The sequence below is a fragment of the Triticum dicoccoides genome, chromosome 7B, assembly GCF_002162155.2.
Source record: "Triticum dicoccoides isolate Atlit2015 ecotype Zavitan chromosome 7B, WEW_v2.0, whole genome shotgun sequence".
Lineage (NCBI taxonomy): Eukaryota > Viridiplantae > Streptophyta > Magnoliopsida > Poales > Poaceae > Triticum > Triticum dicoccoides.
In genome coordinates, this window is record NC_041393.1 from 68771013 (window position 1) to 68791140 (window position 20128).

General features: G+C 41.1%; 1 protein-coding gene across 1 annotated transcript; it reads left to right on the forward strand.

Annotated features, from left to right (window-relative positions):
* The first annotated feature begins 15460 nt into the window (after positions 1–15460).
* Positions 15461–17618, forward strand: LOC119339522. The gene is made up of 5 exons (XM_037611548.1): positions 15461–15598; positions 15735–15804; positions 16203–16425; positions 16660–16852; positions 16940–17618. The coding sequence occupies exons 2-5, from the start codon at positions 15758–15760 to the stop codon at positions 17068–17070; spliced, it is 594 nt and encodes a 197-aa protein (XP_037467445.1). The 5' UTR covers positions 15461–15598; positions 15735–15757; the 3' UTR covers positions 17071–17618.
* The last annotated feature ends 2510 nt before the right edge of the window (positions 17619–20128 follow it).

The window sequence follows — 20128 nt, forward strand, 5'->3', positions numbered from 1 at the left end:
GCATAGCAACGAGGGGGGGGGGGAGAGTGTGTCCACGTACCCTCGTAGACCAAAAGCGGAAGCGTTAGGTTAACGCGGTTGATGTAGTCGTACGTCTTCACGATCCAACCGATCTAGTACCAAACATACGGCACCTCCGAGTTCAGCACACATTCATCTCGATAACGTCCCTCGAACTCTTGATCCAACAGAGGGTCGAGGGAGAGTTTCGTCAGCACGACGGCGTGGTGATAGTGATGGTGATGTGATCTGCGCAGGGCTTTGCCTAAGCACTACGACGCTATGACCGGAGGTGTAAACTGTGGAGGGGGGTACCGCACATGGCTAAGAGAACAATTGATGTGCCTTTGGGATGCCCCCCGCCCCCGTATAAAAGGAGGGGAGGACGAGGCCGGCAGCCAGGAGGGGCGCGCCATGGGGGTGAGTCCTACTAGGACTCCACTCCTAGTAGGATTCGCCCCCCCCCCCTTTTACTTTCTTACCGGAGGGGAAAAGGAAGGAGAGGGAGAGGGAAAGGGGGGCGGCGCCCCCTCCCCTAGTCCAATTCGGACTACCATGGGGGGGCGGCCACCCCTTGCGGCTCTCTTCTCTCTCCACTAAGCCCATGTAGGCCCAATACTTCCCCGGGGGGTTCCGGTAACCCCTCGCTACTCCGGTAAAATACCCGAACCACTCGAAACCATTCTGATGTCTGAATACTACCTTCCAATATATGAATCTTTACCTCTCGAACATTTCGAGACTCCTCATCATGTATGTGATCTCATCCGGTACTATGAACAAACTTCGGTCACCAAAACACATAACTCATAATACAAATCGTCATTGAATGTTAAGCGTGTAGACCCTACGGGTTCGAGAACTATGTAGACATGACCAAGACACATCTCCGATCAATAACCAATAGCGGAACCTGGATGCTCATATTGGTTCCTACATATTCTACAAAGATCTTTATCGGTCAAACCGCACAACAACATACATTATTCCCTTTGTCATTGGTATGTTACTTGCCCGAGATTCGGTCGTTGGTATCCTCATACCTAGTTCAATCTCATTACCGGCAAGTCTCTTTACTCGTTCCGTAATGCATCATCCCATAACTAACTCATTAGTCACATTGCTTGCAAGGCTTATAGTGATGAGAATTACCGATAGGTCCCAGAGATACCTCTTTGATACACGGAGTGACAAATCCTAATCTCGATCTATGCCAACCCAACAAACACCTTCAGAGACACCTATAGAGCATCTCTATAATCACCCAGTTATGTTGTGACATTTGATAGCACACAAGGTGCTCCTCCGGTATTCAGGAGTTGCATAATCTGATAATCAGAGGAACATGTATAAGTCATGAAGAAAGCAATAGCAATAAAACTTAACGATCATTATGCTAAGCTAACGGATGGCTCTTGTCCATCACATCATTCTCTAATGATGTGATCCCATTCATCAAATGACAACACATGTCTATGGTTAGGAAACATAACCATCTTTGATTAATGACCAAGTCAAGTAGAGGCATACTAGGGACACTCTGTTTTGTCTATGTATTCACACATGTACTAAGTTTCTGGTTAATACAATTCTAGCATGAATAATAAACATGTATCATGATATAAGGAAATATAAATAACAACTTTAGTATTGCCTCTAGGTCATAATTCCTTCAGTCTCCCACTTGCACTAGAGTCAATAATCTAGATTACATAGTAATGGTTCTAACACGCATGGAGTCTTGGTGTTGATCATGTTTTGCTCGTGGAAGAGGCTTAGTCAACGGGTCTGCAACATTTAGATCCGTATGTATCTTGCAAATCTCTGTGTCTCCCTCCTTGACTTGATCGCGGATGGAGTTGAAGCGTCTCTTGATGTGTTTGGTTCATTTGTGAAATCTGGATTCCTTCGCCAAGGCAATTGCTCCAGTGTTGTCACAAAAGATTTTCATTGGACCCGATGCACTAGGTATTACACCTAGATCGAATATGAACTCCTTCATCCAGACTCCTTCATTTGTTGCTTCCGAAGTAGCTATGTACTCCGCTTCACACATAGATCCCGCCACGACACTTTGCTTGGAACTACACCAACTGACAGATCCACCATTCAATATAAATACGTATCCGGTTTACGACTTAGAGTCATCCGGATCAGTGTCAAAGCTTGCATGGACGTAACCATTTACGACAAGCTCTTTATCACCTCCATAAACGAGAAGCATATCCTTAGTCCTTTTCACGTATTTCAGGATGTTCTTGACCGTTCTCCAGTGATCCACTCCTGGATTACTTTGGTACCTCCCTGCTAAATTATAGCAAGGCACACATCAGGTCTGGTACATAGCATTGCATACATGATAGAACCTATGGCTGAAGCATAGGGAATGACTTCCATTTTCTCTCTATCTTCTGCAGTGGTCGGGCATTGAGTCTCACTCAACTTCACACCTTGTAACACAAGCAAGAACCCTTTCTTTGACTAATCCATTTTGAACTTCTTCAAAACTTTATCAAGGTATGTGCTTTGTGAAAGTCCAATTAAGCGTCTTGATCTATCTCTATAGATCTTGATGCCCAATATATAAGCAGCTTCACCGAGGTCTTTCGTTAAAAAATTCTTATTCAAGTATCCTTTTATGCTATCCAGAAATTATGTATTATTTCAAAACAACAATATGTCATCCACATACAATATTCAAAATGGTACAGAGCTCCCTCTCACTTTCTTCTAAATACAGGCATCTCCAAAAGTCTGTATAAAACCATATGCTTTGATCACATTATCAAAGCGTATATTCCAACTCCGAGAGGCTTGCACTAGTCCATAAATGGATCGCTGGAGCTTGCACACTTTGTTAGCACCCTTTGGATTGACAAAACCTTCTGGTTGCATCATATACAACTCTCTTTAAGAAATCCATTAAGGAATGCAGTTTTGACATCCATTTGCCAAATTTCATAATCATAAAACACAACAATTGCTAACAAGATTTGGACATACTTAAGCATCGCTACGGGTGAGAAGGTCTCATTGTAGTCAACTCCTTGAACTTGTCGAAAACCTTTCGCAACAAGTCGAGCTTTGTAGACAGTAACATTACCGTCAGCGTCGGTCTTCTTCTTGAAGATCCATTTATTTTCTATGGCTTGCCGATCATCGGGAAGTCCACCAAAGTCCATACTTTGTTCTCATACATGGATCCCATCTCAGATTTCATAGCTTCAAGCCATTTCGCGGAGTCTGGGCTCATCATTGCTTCCTTATAGTTCGTAGGTTCATCATGGTCTAGTAACATGACTTCCAAAATAGGATTACTGTACCACTCTAGTGCGGACCATACTCTGGTTAACCTACGAGGTTCGGTAGTAACTTGATCTGAAGTTTCGTGATCATCATCATTAGCTTCTTCACTAATTGGTGTAGGAATCACTCAAACTGATTTATGTGATGAACTACTTTCCAACTCGGGAGAAGGTACAATTACCTCGTCAAGTTCTACTTTCCTCCAACTCACTTCTTTCGAAAGAACCTCCTTCTCTAGAAAGGATCCATTCTTAGCAACGAATATCTTGCCTTCGGATCTATGATAGAAGGTGTGCCCAACAGTTTCTTTTGGGTATCCTATGAAGAAGCATTTCTCCGATTTGGGTTCGAGCTTATCAGGTTGAAGCTTTTTCACATAAGCATCACAGCCCCAAACTTCAAGAAACGACGGCTTAGGTTTCTTGCCAAATCACAGTTTATATGGTGTCGTCTCAATGGATTTAGATGGTGCCATATTTAACGTGAACGCAGCCGTCTCTAAAGCATAACCCCAAAACCATAGCGGTAAATAAGTAAGAGACATCATAGTTCGCACCATATGTAATAAAGTACGATTATGATGTTCGGACACACCATTACGGTGTGGTGTTCCAGGTGGAGTGAGTTGCAAAACTATTCCACATTGTTTCAAATAAAGACCAAACTCGGAACTCAAATATTCGCCTCCGTGATCAGATCGTAGAAACTTTATTTTCTTGTTACGATGATTTTCCACTTCACTCTGGAATTCTTTGAACTTTTCAAATGTTTCAGACTTATGTTTCATTAAGTAGATATACCCATATCTGCTCAAATCATCTGTGAAGGTCAGAAAATAACGATACCCGCCGTGAGCCTCAACACTCATCGGACCGCATACTTCGGTATGTATTATTTCCAATAAGTCAGTGGCTCGCTCCATTGTTCTGAAGAACGGAGTCTTAGTCATCTTGCCCATGAGGCATGGTTCGCAAGCATCAAGTGATTCATAATCAAGTGATTCCAAAAGCCCGTTAGCATGGAGTTTCTTCATGTGCTTTACACCAATATGACCTAAACAGCAGTGCCACAAATAAGTTGCACTATCATTACTAACTTTCATCTTTTGGCTTCAATATTATGAATATGTGTATCACTACGATCAAGATTCAACAAAAATAGACCACTCATCCAGGGTGCATGACCATAGAAGATATTACTCATATAAATAGAGCAACCATTATTCTCTGATTTAAATGAATAACTGTCTCGCATCAAACAAGATCCAGATATAATGTTCATGCTCAACGCTGGCACCAAATAACAATTATTCAGGTCTAAAACTAATCCCGAAGGTAGATGTAGAGGTAGCGTGCCGACGGTGATCACATCGACTTTGTAACAATTTCCGACGCGCATCGTCACCTCATCCTTAGCCAATCTTCGTTTAATCCGCAGCCCTTGTTTTGAGTTGCAAATATGAGCAACAGAACCAATATCAAATACACAGGCGCTACTACGAGTATTAGTAAGGTACACATCAACAACATGTATATAAAATATACCTTTCACTTTGCCATCCTTCTTCTCCGCCAAATACTTGGGGCATTTCCGCTTCCAGTGACCAGTCCCTTTGAAGTAGAAGCACTCAGTTTCAGGCTTAGGTACAGACTTGGGTTTCTTCCCGGGAGTAGCAACTTGCTTGCTATTCTTCTTGAAGTTCCCCGTCTTCCCTTTGCCCTTTTTCTTGAAACTAGTGGTCTTGTTAACCATCAACACTTGATGCTCCTTCTTGATTTCTACCTTCGCAGCCTTTAGCATTGTGAAGAGCTCAGGAATTGTCTTTTCCATCCCTTGCATATTATAGTTCATCATGAAGCCTTTACAGCTTGGTGGCAGTGATTGAAGAACTCTGCCAATGACACTATCATCAGGAAGATTAACCCCCGGCTGGGTCAAGTGGTTATGGTACCCAGACATTCTGAGTATGTGTTCACTCATAGAACTATTCTCCTCCATCTTGCAGCTATAGAACTTGTTGGAGACTTCATATCTCTCAACTCGGGCATTTGCTTGAAATATTAACTTCAACTCTTGGCACATCTCATATGCTCCATGATGTTCAAAACATCTTCGAAGTCCTGATTCTAAGCCGTAAAGCATGGCACACTGAACTATTGAGTTGTCATCAGATCGAGCTTGTCAGACGTTCATAACATCAGCATCTTCTCCTGCAGCAGGCCTTGCACCTAGCGGTGCTTCAAGGACGTAATTCTTCTATGCAGCAATGAGGATAATCCTCAAGTTATGGACCCAGTCCGTGTAGTTGCTACCATCATCTTTCAACTTAGCTTTCTCTAGGAACGCATTAAAATTCAAGGGAACGATAGCACGGGCCATTGATCTACAACAACATTGATATGCAAAAAAAACTATCACGAATAAGTTCATGATAAATTAAAGTTCAATTAATCATATTACTAAAGAACTCCCATTGAGATAGACATCCCTCTAGTCATCTAAATGATCACGTGATCCATATCAACTAAACCATGTCTGATCATCATGTGAGATGGAGTAGTTTTTAATGGTGAACATCTCTATGTTGATCATATCTACTATATGATTCATGTTCGACCTTTCGGTCTCAGTGCTCCGAGGCCATATCTGCATATGCTAGGCTCGTCAAGTTCAACCCGAGTATTCTGCACATGCAAAACTGGCTTGCACCCGTTGTATGTGAACGTAGAGCTTATGACACCTGGTCATCATGTGGTGTCTCGGCACGACGAACTTTAGCAACGGTGCATACTCAGGGAGAACACTGATACCTTGAAATTTAGTGAGGGATCATCTTATAATGCTACCGCCGTACTAAGCAAAAGAAGATGCATAAAAGATAAACATCACATGCAATCAAAATATGTGACATGATATGGCCATCATCATCTTGTGCCTTTGATATCCCTCTCCAAAGCACCATCATGATCTCCATTGTCACCGGCTTGACACCTTGATCTCCATCGTAGCATCGTTGTCGTCTCGCCAACTATTGCTTCTACGACTATTGCTACCGCTTAGTGATAAAGTAAAGCAATTATATGGCGATTGCATTTCATACAATAAAGCGGCAACCATAAGGCTCCTGCCAGTTGCCAATAACTTTTACAAAACATGATCATCTCATACAATAACTTATATCACATCATGTCTTGACCATATCACATCACAACATGCCCTGCAAAAACAAGTTAGACGTCCTCTACTTTGTTGTTGCAAGTTTTATGTGGCTGCTACGGGCTTCTAGCAAGAACCGTTCTTACCTACACATCAAAACCACAAAGACTTTTCGTCAAGTGTGTTGTTTTAACCTTCAACAAGGACCGGCCGTAGTCAAACTCGATTCAACTAAAGTTGGAGAAACGGACACCCGCCAGCCACCTGTGTGCAAAGCATGTCAGTAGAACCGGTCTCATAAACGTGGTCATGTAATGTTGGTCCGGGCCACTTCATCCAACAATACCGCCGAATCAAAGTAAGACGCTGGTGGTAAGCAGTATGACTATTATCGCCCACAACTCTTTATGTTCTACTCGTGCATATCATCTACGCATAGACCTGGCTCAGATGCCACTGTTGGGGATTAGCATGAAATTTCAAAAAAATTCCTACGATCACGCAAGATCTATCTAGGAGATGCATAGCACCGAGGGGGGAGAGTGTGTCCACGTACCCTCGTAGACCAAAAGCGGAAGCGTTAGGTTAATGCGGTTAATGTAGTCGAACGTCTTCGCGGTCCAACCGATCTAGTACCGACGGCACCTCTGAGTTCAACACATGTTTAGCTCGATGGCGTCCCTTGAACTCTTGATCCAGCAGAGGGTCGAGAGAGAGTTTCGTCAGCACGACGGTGTGGTGACGGTGATGGTGATGTGATCCGCGCAGGGCTTCGCCTAAGCACTACGACGCTATGACCTAAGGTGTAAACTATGGAGGGGGGCATCGCACACGGCTAAGAGAACAATTGATGTGCCTTTGGGGTGCCCCCCGCCCCCGTATATAAAGGAGGGGAGGAGGAGGCCGGCGGCCAGGATGGGCGCGCCATGGGGGCGAGTCCTACTAGGACTCCACTCCTAGTAGGATTTGCCCCCCCCCTTTTTTCTTTCTTATCGGAGGGGAAAAGGAAGGAGAGGGAGAGGGAGAGGGAAAGGGGGGCGCTGCCCCCTCCCCTAGTCCAATTCGGACTGCCATGGGGGGGCGGCCACCCCTTGCGGGCCTCTTCTCTCTCCACTAAGGCCCATGTAGGCCCAATACTTCCCCAGGGAGTTCCGGTAACCCCTCGGTACTCCGATAAAATACCCGAACCACTCGAAAACATTCTGATGTCCGAATATTACCTTCCAATATATGAATCTTTACCTCTCGACCATTTCGAGACTCCTCGTCATGTCCGTGATCTCATCCGGTACTCTAAACAAACTTCGGTCACCAAAACACATAACTCATAATACAAATCGTCATTGAACATTAAGTGTGTGGACCCTACGGGTTCGAGAACTATGTAGACATGACCAAGACACATCTCCGATCAATAACCAATAGCGAAACCTGGATGCTCATATTGGTTCCTACATGTTCTATAAAGATCTTTATCGGTCAAACCGCACAACAACATACATTATTTCCTTTGTCATTGGTATGTTACTTGCCCGAGATTCGGTCGTTGGTATCCTCATACCTAGTTCAATCTCATTACCGGAAAGTCTCTTTACTCATTCCGTAATGCATCATCCCGTAACTAACTCATTAGTCACATTGCTTGCAAGGCTTATAGTGATGAGCATTACCGAGAGGGCCTAGAGATACCTCTCTGATACACGGAGTGACAAATCCTAATCTCGATCTATGCCAACCCGACAAACACCTTCGGAGACACCTGTAGAGCATGTTTATAATCACCCAGATAGGTTGTGACATTTGATAGCGCACAAGGTGTTCCTCCAGTATTCAGGAGTTGCATAATCTCATAGTCAGATGAACATGTATAAGTCATGAAGAAAGCAATAGCAATAAAACTTAAAGATCATTATGCTAAGCTAACGGATGGGTCTTGTCCATCACATCATTCTCTAATGATGTGATCCGGTTCATCAAATGACAATAAATGTATATGGTTAGGAAACATAACCATCTTTGATTAACGAGCAAGTCAAATAAAGGCATACTAGGGACACTCTGTTTTGTTTGTGTATTCACACATGTACTAAGTTTTCGGTTAATACAATTCTAGCATGAATAATAAACATTTATCATGATATAAGGAAATATAAATAGCAACCTTATTATTGCCTCTAGGGAATATTTCCTTCAGCTAGCCCTTTCTGAGACCGCAAAACATAAATGTAGAGCACCACTGAAGATCAAGGACTGACTAGACATTGTAATTAATGGTAAAAGAGATCCAGTCACAGTCATACTCAATTAATAACAATGCATACAAATGAAAGTGGTGCTCTCCAACTGGTGCTTTTTATAAGAGGATGATGACTCAGCATAAAACTAAATAGATAGGCCCTTCGCAGAGGGGAGCAGGGATTTGCAAAGGTGCCAGGGCTCGAGTTTTGAAACAGAGATAAATAATATTTTGAGCGGCATACTTTCATTGTCAACATAACAACCAAGAGATCTCGATATCTACCATGCTACATACATTATAGGCGGTTCCCAAACAGAATGGTAAAGTTTATACTCCCCCACCACCAAGAAGCACATTCCACAGCTGGTCGAAACAATGGGTACCGTCCAACTAACAACAATCTTGGGGGAGTTTTGCTTGCAATTATTTTGATTTGATTTGAGAATGGGACTGGGCATCCCGGTTACCGGTCGTTTTCTCATGAATGATGAGCGGAGTGCACTCATTATGAGAATAACCCACCTAGCATGGAAGATATAGACAGCCCTAGTTGATACATGAGCTATTCGGGCATACAAAACAGAATTTCATTTGAAGTTTTAGAGTTTGGCACATGCACATTTACTCGGAATGGTAGGTAAATACCGCATATAGGTAGGTATGGTGGACTCATATGGAACAACTTTGGGGTTTATGGAAGAGGATGCACAAGCAGTATTCCCGCTTGGTACAAGTGAAGGCTAGAAAGAGATTGGGAAGCGACCAACTAGAGAGCGACACAGTCATAAACATGCATTAGGATTAACTAACAATGAGTGCAAGCATGAGTAGGATATAAATCACCATGAACATAAATATCGTGATGGCTATGTTGATTTTGTTTCAACTACATGCGTGAACATGTACCAAGTCAAACCACTCGAATCATTCAAAGGAGGATACCACCCTATCATACTACATCACAACCAGCACGTTGGCATGCAAGGTAAACCATTATAAACTCCTAGCTAATTAAGCATGACATGAGTAACTATAATCTCTAATTGTCATTGCAAACATGTTTCATTCATAATAGGCTGAATCAGGGACGATGAACTAATCATATTTACAAAAACAAGATAGGTCGAGTCATACCAGCTTTTCCTCATCTCAATCATTTCATCATATATCGTCATTATTGCCTTTTTCTTGCACGACCGAACGGTGTGGATAATAATAATAGTGCACGTGCATTGGACTAAGCTAGAATCTGCAAACATTTAATTCAAAGGAGAAGACAAGGTAATATGGGGTCTTTGTTAGATAAACAATAATGCATATGAGAGCCAATCATCATTTTCATCGTGGTCTTCTCCTCCCGACCCCCAAAGAAAAGAAAATTACTTCAAAGAAACACACTGAAATGTTTTTAGAGTTTTTGTTTTTCTGCAGAAAGTAAAACAAGAACGAGAAAAACTATTTATACGAGAAAGCTCCCAACAAGCAAAAGAGGAATGAGAAATCTTTTCGGGTTTTCTTATTGATACTACTACTACAAGCATGGAAAGTAAACTAGCTAAACGCTGTAACTAAATTTTTTTGGTTTTTCTCAAAGTTGTTCAAACACACAAGAAGAAAACAAGAAAAGAAAATAAACTATCATGGATAATACAATGAAAAGGTATGAACACCGACGACTATAATGAGTCTGTGAACATGAATGTAATGTCGGTGAGAAATACGTACTCCCCCAAGCTTAGGCTTTTGGCCTAAGTTGGTCTAAGCTCATGGATCAAAGTAGTCCTTTCCGGTGTACTGAGGAGGATCCTCGGGGTTCCACTGGTTAGCAAGCTCATGCGGATCCCACTAATAAATAGACTCCTGATATGGATCAGGTGATGGCTCAGACTCAGGCTCTGGGGATCGTGTCCGCTCCTAGTATGCATGAATGTCATTGGGCATGATAAGGTATGTGCCTGAATGAATATTAAACAAAGAAGGTGCATGCAAGGTAATAATCTGACAAGTATTTTCACTAAATACCATGTTATAAATGAGTCTCTTTTCCTTATCATCGCAAAGAAAATCATGTGCTACCATAATCATGTCTCTTTTCCTTGCCAATAAGCTCATGATCGACGCCCTCACCGGCGTCACAAGTTCACCTCCAGAAGAGAACACAAGCTGCGGTATTTGCTCGGGGATGAGAAAACCTTTAAGATTGGGGGAGTTAATGAGTCCAAATTATGTCATTATTTCATTAGTATTTTTGTGCCTACTCCGTAGGCTTCGGGGGATTTTACCGCTTTCGCACACTTATTTTTGTCGTTTTCCTCAGATAAAGCTTTTTGGACCAAATATTATTATAATGAAGAAATCTTAGAAAATGGTAGTGGAATCACACAATTAAAGTGATAATCACCTACCATAAAAGAGAGAAGCAAATTGGGCAAAGAATCAATCATCACGGAACTTCCAGTGCGAAAGGCGTTGTTCCATGCGACCGAGCCCGTCCGTATGAGCGGTGGTATGGAGTTCCATCGCCGCCACCAGATCAACTATATTCACCCCATGAAGACAGATTATGAATCAGATGTCGAGAGACCCCAAAAACTCGTCTAGAAGGAGGAACCCTAGCCGCCGGAGTGATCCAGAGGGAGGAACTAGCAAGAGGAGGCCACCGCCTCCACCACCTTCATCAAGAGGACTCCAACATCATCCCGACTATCATCATCATCACCATCTACATTTCACATATTGTAATATCAAGAAGCCTAGAGGAAACTTGTGTATTACATGTGTGCTTCATTCATGTTCTCCATCTTTGGTGGTATGATGTTTGTTTCCTTCATGAGTGAGTAGTTACCTTAGTTCTCGGGGACATAGATGAACCCTAGTGTGTAATAAATCGTTCATATTAGGATTTAATATCCTCTTTGCATATTCATGTTAATGGTCTTCTTGATGTTGGGTGAAGTCGACCATCCAACATATTGCCAATTTTGGACGGAAGGTTATTACTGTTGGCGGACCGTGTGGTTGCGGAAGTGGGTGGGTGATGTGACAGGCCTCATCTCCCTTAATAGAGGATCATTGCAGCAGGGGGTAAAACAGACACCGCTCGTAGGTTGTATCCATGGGGACCTGCTACTTGTAAACTGCATTCGGATTTCCCCGAAGAGGAGGGGTGAAGCAGTACAGTAGAGATAAGTATTTCCCTCACTGAGAACCAAGGTTATCGAACCAATAGGAGAACTACGCAAATTCTCGTCTTCAATGCTACACACACAAAAGCAAATACTTGCACCCAACGGGGGCAAGAGGGTTGTCAATCCCCTTGAACGCATTACTTGCAATGATTAATTCTGATAGTGATAGATAGATAAATAAATTGCAAAATAAAATAAAACTAAATATATTGCAGCAAGGTATTTTTTGGTTTTTATAATATGGTAAAGGTAGACCATGGGGCCATAGTTTTCGCTAGAGACTTCTCTCTTGAACACATAGCATACGGTGGGTGAAGAAATTATTGTTGGGCAATTGAGAGAAAAGCGCATAGTTATGATATTATTCATGGCAATGATATGGTATATAGGCATCACGTCTGTGACAAGTAGACCGACCCGTCTGCATCACTATTACTCCACCAATCGACCATTATCTAGCATGGATCTATGGTATTAAATTCATGACAATCAGGGTAACGCTTTAAGCAATATGACATGATGTAGACAAAGTAAATCCAATCAATACGAATAAACCCCATCGTTCTACCCTTAATAGAAACAATACAATACGCGCCTCGCTACCCCTACTGTCACTGGGTGACGACACCACAAGATTGAAGCCATTACAAAGCACCTCTCCCACTGAAGATAAATCGGTCTAGTTGGCCAAACCAAATAGATAGATCAGAGAGAAATACTAAGCTATAACAATCATGCATAATAAAGTTCAGAAAAGACTCAATTACTTTCAATGCATAATCTGATCATAAACTCATAATTCATCGGGTCCCAACAAACACATCACAAAACAAGATTACATCATATAGAACTCCAAGAGGATCGAGAAGAACATGTTATTGAAGATCAAAGAGAGAGAAGATGCCATCTAGCTACTAGATATGGACCCGTAGGTCTATGGTAAACTACCCATGCATCATTGAAAGGCAGCAAGGATGGTATAGAAGCCCTCCGTGATCGATTCCCCCTCCGACAGAGTACTGGAAAATGCCTCCAAATATAATCGCGAAAAAACGGAAGTTTGTGGCACCGGAAAAAGTGTTTCGGGTGGCTCTCTGTTGGTTTCTCAATATGTGAGAATTTATAGAAGCGAAATTAGGTCAGATGGAGCCACGTGGATCCCACAATGTACCACTTGCAAAGGTTGCTCCCACCTCCTCTCATGGTGACAATCCCAAAATGTTTTGTCTCTTATAGACCGTGCATCCAAATCACAAATCGTTTTCATCGTTGCGTTTCTCGCATCGATATCTTTGAAACTAGGTTCCATAATATTAAGTTTGGACAAACTTTATAAAAATAGAAAAAGAATGAAATCGAAAGAAAAAAGTAACCAAAAACAACAAAAAATAAAAGCAATACCTATGCTTTTCACTTTTTCGGGGAAGCCTAGTTGTGCTTTTTCACTTTTCAGAAACCACAGTTGTACTTCACTGTGATTTATAACTCTGTTTTTCATTTCACTTCTAAAGAAGCACAACTATATTTTTCACTTTTCAAGAAGCACAACTAAGCTTCACGTAGAAGCACAGTTGTGCTTTATCGTCATGCACAAATGTGTTTTCCACTTTCAGGAAGCACAGTCGTGAAGCATAACTGTATTTTTTTCACACGGTGTGCTTCATGCGAGAGAGAAAAAAGAAATCTTGGAAAAATGCAAAACTCAAAATGCCCCAAACAAACACATACAGAAAAAATCGTGCTCTTGAGGATGCGCCCAGCGCGCAACACGTGACAGCTGCCGGGCGCACCACATGGCGGTCTCCCACTTCTCTCTGGTGCCCGTTGCACGCTCCCTTGAGCGAAGGACACATGCGTGCTTCCAATAGTCTAGCTTCGTGCAGAAGCAACCTGAGTGGGCCGACCCATTCCAATTTGAAATGTGAAAAATCCTAAAAAAAAATAAGGCACCAGAGGGAGGATCCAACACTGGACCTTTCGATTTCGAGTGAGCACGGAAAGCCACTCGCGCCGATGGTGTTTGGTGACTAAATGGTAGCGCGGGACGATAATAACTAGCAACAACAATTGCGTAATTCCAAACAATTTACTAAAAATGTGAACATTTCTTGAAAATGCGAACAATTTTCGAATTCCGGACAGATTACGAGAAATTTTGAAAAGTGAACAAAGTTCCAAAATATGAATGATTTTTAAAATATGAACATTTTTTGAAAATTGCGAACAAATTTAGAAAACCCTGAATATTGTTTTAATATTGTGGGAAAATTTTAAATTTTATTTTTTGACAAAACATGAACAAAATTTTCAAAAAATGTAGAAATTTATTGAAATTGCGAATTTGAAATTTGGAACAACTTTTTTGAATTATGAACCCATTTTAGAAAGGATTTTTTAAACATGAACAATTGTTAAATATGTGACATTTTTGTCAACTTGAAAATATTTATTGAAGTGCGAAGAAATTTTTAAAAGAGAACAAAATTAGAAAATATGAACACTTTTTTGATACATGAACACATTTGTTTTTCGAGAATGTGAATATTTTTCTAAAATTGCCATCAAAATTTTAAACCATGAACCATTTTTTTCCAAATTGTGAAAAAAAAGGTTAAAAGCGTGAACAAAATTGAAAACATGAAAAAAAATCAAAAATTGTGAACGCTTTTTAAAATTGCGAACAATTTGTAAATTGTTTTTTCTTAAATTGTCAGCAATTTTTTAAACTGTGCTTTTCCTAAATGTGAACAATTATTCTAAAAAATGTGAATAATTTTTAGTTCAATTTTGTTTTTGAATTGAGATCGAATTTTAGAAAAACAATTTTCTGAACGTAACATAAAATTTCAAAAATGTGAAAAAAATTCGAAAATGTCGAGCAAAGTTTTGAAACCATCAACATATTTTTCAAAATCTGAACAATTTGTTTAAAAATGTGATTTTTCTAAATTTGTATTAAAAAAGCAGAAAATGTGAAAGTTTTTGAAAATCATGAACAACTTTTCTAATTCATTATTTTTTGTTGAATTGTGAGCAAATTCTTAAAATATGTTTCTTGAAAAGGTGAACATTTGTTTTGAAGATGCAAACTGTTTTGAAATTGAAAACAATTTTCGAATTCATAGTTTCTAATAAAAAGTGTATAAAAGTTGAAAATGTGAACTGTTTTTGAAAACATGAACAAAAAATCAAGAATGTGAAGTGTTTTGGATAATTGTGATTCTTTATAAACTGCGAACAAATTTTGGAATCATGAAAAAAATTGGAATTTCAATTATTTTTGTAGAAGAGGGAAAACGTGAACAAAATTTACATTGAACAAAATTTGGAAATCATGAACAAAGAAAAAGGAAAACTGGAAAAACGATTGTGGGAACCTTTCGAAACCGGGGTTTGCCTCGCACTGCTTTAAAGCTGAAATGGGCCGGGCCGGCTCGGGCTCGCGTGCACGCCAGCGACACGCATCCGGTGGTCCCAGGCCTTTTCGGAAACGGAAAAGGAGACCAGAACCGAACTGGGCCGGTAGGCTCTCCTTATATACTACTCCAAGTGTTCTTCTTCCTTTAGATAAGACCAAATCCCTTCTCAAAAACAAAAAAAAGAGAGCAAAAGGACAAATCTCTCGGCGGCGGAGGCGGTTTGATCTCATCGGCGGCGATCTACTCCTTCCTTCACCACCCGCCCTCTCCCTTTCTCTCTCCAGTTACAGGTAACGCCGTCCCTCTGATTCAACCGGTGGGGATTTGCCCCTTCCCCTCCCCTCCCATCTCCATGTGTAGCGTAGCACATCTTGTTCAGGGGTCTCGCTAATTCCTGCTGTTAATTATATATCTGATCTGATGCAGGAGCGGTCGATCCATCTGTGGCCATGTCGTCGGCCAACGCAACCTCTTGTGTTTATGGAGAAATTTGGATGTACGTATGCAGACACTATTTGTTCATCATATATGCTCTTTGGTGTGCAATTTTTTGCCAGGATTTGCCATGCTTTTAGCTGCTAAAGGAATTTGTTATCCGACAACATAGATTGCCATAAAAAAAGTTCGATTTTTCCATGCTCCCCCAGCCAACGTCAGCACAATAACGTTTTCCAACTAAATAAGCCTTACATTTTCGGACAGGGGTTGGGGGGTAAAACTTGCACTGCATATTTTATTCAATATACATTACATTATAACAGCCCGTTTGGTAAAGTGTAGTAATATAAGAGCTTATTTAGAGATCATTCTTAATCGTCATACACCCTCTAGTTTGCTCAAGCAACCTCTACTGCATTGTGCTTACATCTTAATTTCTCTACTCCATGCATGCAGTGACGGCTTTGCCAGACTGCACAAAGGGGATGATTTCACTTCTAGGCCATCATCAAATACTCTCCAGGAGTTCGGTGATGTTTGGCTTGCTGCCGCCGAGCGCCAGCTCAGCCTCAGGCCCAAGTCGCCGTCCCCTGAGGAGCTGACGAAACGCAGACAGGAGCGTAAGCGCAAGGGCTTGGTCATAGCGCTCAACACATATGCCAAGCGAAACAACATGCAGGCATGCAAACAATCATAATCAGAGTATTTATGTTTGCTTGCATTTTTGCTTAACCACCTTAAGTTGTGTTCGAGTTATATGGAACTAAACGGCTGTCGTAGTTCATTATTTTAACTACTCAAGGTTGGCTAGAACATCACACCCTAATTAAGTGTTTTGCGGGTTATGGATACAAATCATGCGATTTGCTGCTGACCGAATTTATTATACTAACATATGTCGTTTCTATTTCAGCTCACTGATTTAGAATTCGTGGAAGAGAAAGAGAGGAACCAAGTCTATGGACGTGGAGCACTGTATGTGCACTCCAACTTTCTGGTGAAAGGTTCAGATGGCAAACCTACTATGTTCTTTGCTGAGATGCATCCTGACTGCACACAGGAAGAGGATGTTGTCTGCTGCACTCCTTTGGAAGAAAATGACTATGGTAACTATATGCTTGGGTGGAATCTCCATGCTTTTTCACTAGTCATCTATGTGCTAATATATACTTTTTTTTTCACACATAAACAAGGTCATTGCGTCGAGTGTGACCATCAAGCAAAGGAGCTTAGGCATCCCTCAGGCGGTGGCTACTTGGGTGGACATGATGAGATGATTTTTCACTTTGAGGAGCTGGACAGTGATGATGACTGTTTTATGTGAAAGGAATCTATATATCCAACACAGAACCACAAACTAATCTGTTTGGTCTTGGATGTGGATTTGTGGCTCTCGGGTGCCACACACCCTTATACGAATATAGTATCAAAAAATACCAGGAAATTTCAAAAAATTCTGGGATTTGGGGATATCAAAATGGGTGTACTCTACTCCACGGGCATCCATTCCTCATGAAACTAAACGCGGGGGTAGAATGGGCAACCATGTTTGATATCCCCAAATCCCAGATTTTTTTTGAAATTTCTTGGCATTTTTTTAATACCATATTCATATAGGAGTTTGTGGCACCTGAGAGCTCCGGTGCATTTCCCGTTTGGTCTGTCTACTATATGGTTCAGGTGTATGGCGAAAAGTTCTTTTTAGAGTGTGGCAAGAGGTGATGCATGTGACATGCAGGGTGTAAGGGAAGGAACCGAAGCATATGTATCTTTAATATTAACTGAAATTATGCCTGAATCGGTGCAATAAGTTATTGTAACTGAACGAGTGTAGGATGATGTGTCATAAGGAGCTCCTGATTTGTGTTTATACATGGGTTGGGACTTGCGGTATTTCAATTTTTACTTGGTGGCCATATTCTCCTCTTTTTACTTGGTGCGACCATGAAGAGAGATAACATGGCCATATTATCACTTGGTAGGGATTATAGCCATTAAAGAAAAAAAGTTGGTACGGCTTAATGCTGCTACATTTTTGTAAGTTGTAACGCTTGACGGTCTTGGGTTCAAGCATCTCTTTCTTTGTAATTTGTGTATCATCTTGTCCACTGCAAACATCTATTTATAATTTTATGAAAAGAAAAGAGACACAGAGGAGTTTGGGCGACAAGTGAAAGAGGATTATAGTCGAAATGATCCTAACATATTGAGTATCTGAGCAATCTTCACCTGGCATTTGCTCAAAACAAAACACCGAGGAGCTTCATTTGTCCATAAGAGTCAACCGTCATGCAAGTCATGGAAAGCATGATAATTACTATTGTAAGCCTAGCAAACTGACTATTTGTCGTACTATGTGTTTTTCCACGCTCCACAAAATAAGCTCCTCGCCAGCAAACCCAAAAAATATAGGCATAGATTATACGAAAAAGCAGCAGACATAATAAATCTCAAGAAAACACAAAGATTATACTCGTATATCTGAAGCAAAAGAAAGCTCTCAAGTTGGACCATTTAACGAGTAGATTGTTACAAGACGCACACAACAGCAAGACGAGTAGGAACTAAACAGAAAATCCTTACATATCATCCTATCTTCCCTAATGAAAAAGAATCCTACCGCTGGCCCAACCCTGTCTGTTGGAGGCTTCACAAAATGAAAAATGCTGGGAATCACCGGCTAGAATGTACAGAAAAGAAAAACAAGGCATAGCTAAATTCAACTGATTGACAACATAGGTTCTGCAGCTCTCACAATGAGCAAACATTACAGTGAGGCTCAAATTCTTCTATAAGATATTCATATGCTCTCGCAAATAAACCAACTCAGTAGACATTACAGTGAGGCTCCAAAAAAAATCTGCTGGCCGATGTTTGCTTTACAAAATGAGTTGATATTCTATATCAGTGTAACTTTCTTAACAACACAGCGCTGCGAGGATGCCCAAGATACATGCTGGCCGTTGTGAAGCTGAACACCATAAGATGAAAAACATCCTGCAGTACTCTAACCTAAACACTCGCACGGTAAAGATATTTGAGACTACTACAAGCTACTCTGCCAAAACCTTTGTCTCCCCACTTTTTACTATGCGAGTTTTGAAAAATGTAGTACGACAGCCCGTCACTTGTGACGCCATAACCTATGATGACCACACAGTGGGAGCAATACTGCCCTGAAGGATTTGTTTCAAATGTCGCACCCTCAGGAATGTCATATATGTCATTGCGTCCAAGCCTGTGATAATCGGTTGTGACTCTGAAGTTCCCAATAAGAGCTATTCCATGCTCCAATAAGGCATGAGCCTCTTTAACTCTGGCTGTATTAGGCTGGTCATAGTGGGGAGTAACTTATACTAGTGTCATGCATATGATACTAGTCTAAGTTAATTACTACCTTCATAGTGCAAAGTAACATAGTAGTAGTGTCATGGAGGACTTTATTTATTAGCTTGTAGACTCATCTTGTCTTGGGAAGCGCTATGTTACAGTAACATATTATGTTACCACTTCTTATTAACTACATTGTCACATAAGCAAAATTTTCTTGAAGTGCGCTATGTTACTAGCTAAGTTACTCCCACTATGACTAGCCTTGAGCTTCTCAAATTCCTTTATGCGATAACATCGGTAACTCTGCAATAAAAGAAACATTAGAGATCATTTAAGAGCATGTTGGGTGATCAAATGACATGTATCAACAACTGCTTCAGACAAAAAGAAAACTAGATCAGAGCAAATGACATGTATCTAACTACTTGAGACAAAAAGGTTCACAGAACATGTTGGGTGTACAAATGGCATGTATCAATAACTACATCAGACAAAAATAAAACTAGGTCAGAGCATGTTGGGGTTAGAAATGACATGTATCAATAACTACATTATGTTTGGCTTGTCTCCTTCTAGAATGTTAACTTTTCATGCGGTCCGGAGCATGCTAGATATACAAATGACATGTATCAAAACTACTTCAGACAAAGAAAACTAATTCAAAGCATGTTGGGTGTACAAATGACATGTAAAGAAAACAAGTTCAGAGCATGTTGGGCATACAAATGACATGTATAGCAGAAATCATTAGAATGCAACAAATCCCGGGCTGCAGCCGAAAACTTAGGGCGTGTTTGGTTGCCCGCATTGACTGTTTGGCATGCATAGCATGATGTTTAAAGTACCTCACAACCAGGCCCGCTAGGAACCCCCAAATCGACAGTTTCTAGCGAGGTAGATTCGACCGAAACAGGGGAAGGGAACGCGGCGCGGAGCTCATGCGACCACGAAGATGGTGCGAGCTCGCACGTGTCTCCAAAAGAGCGGCGGGAGGATTTCGGGTTACCTCATGCCAATTCGGGCGCCCTATATAGCCCCCTTCACCTCAC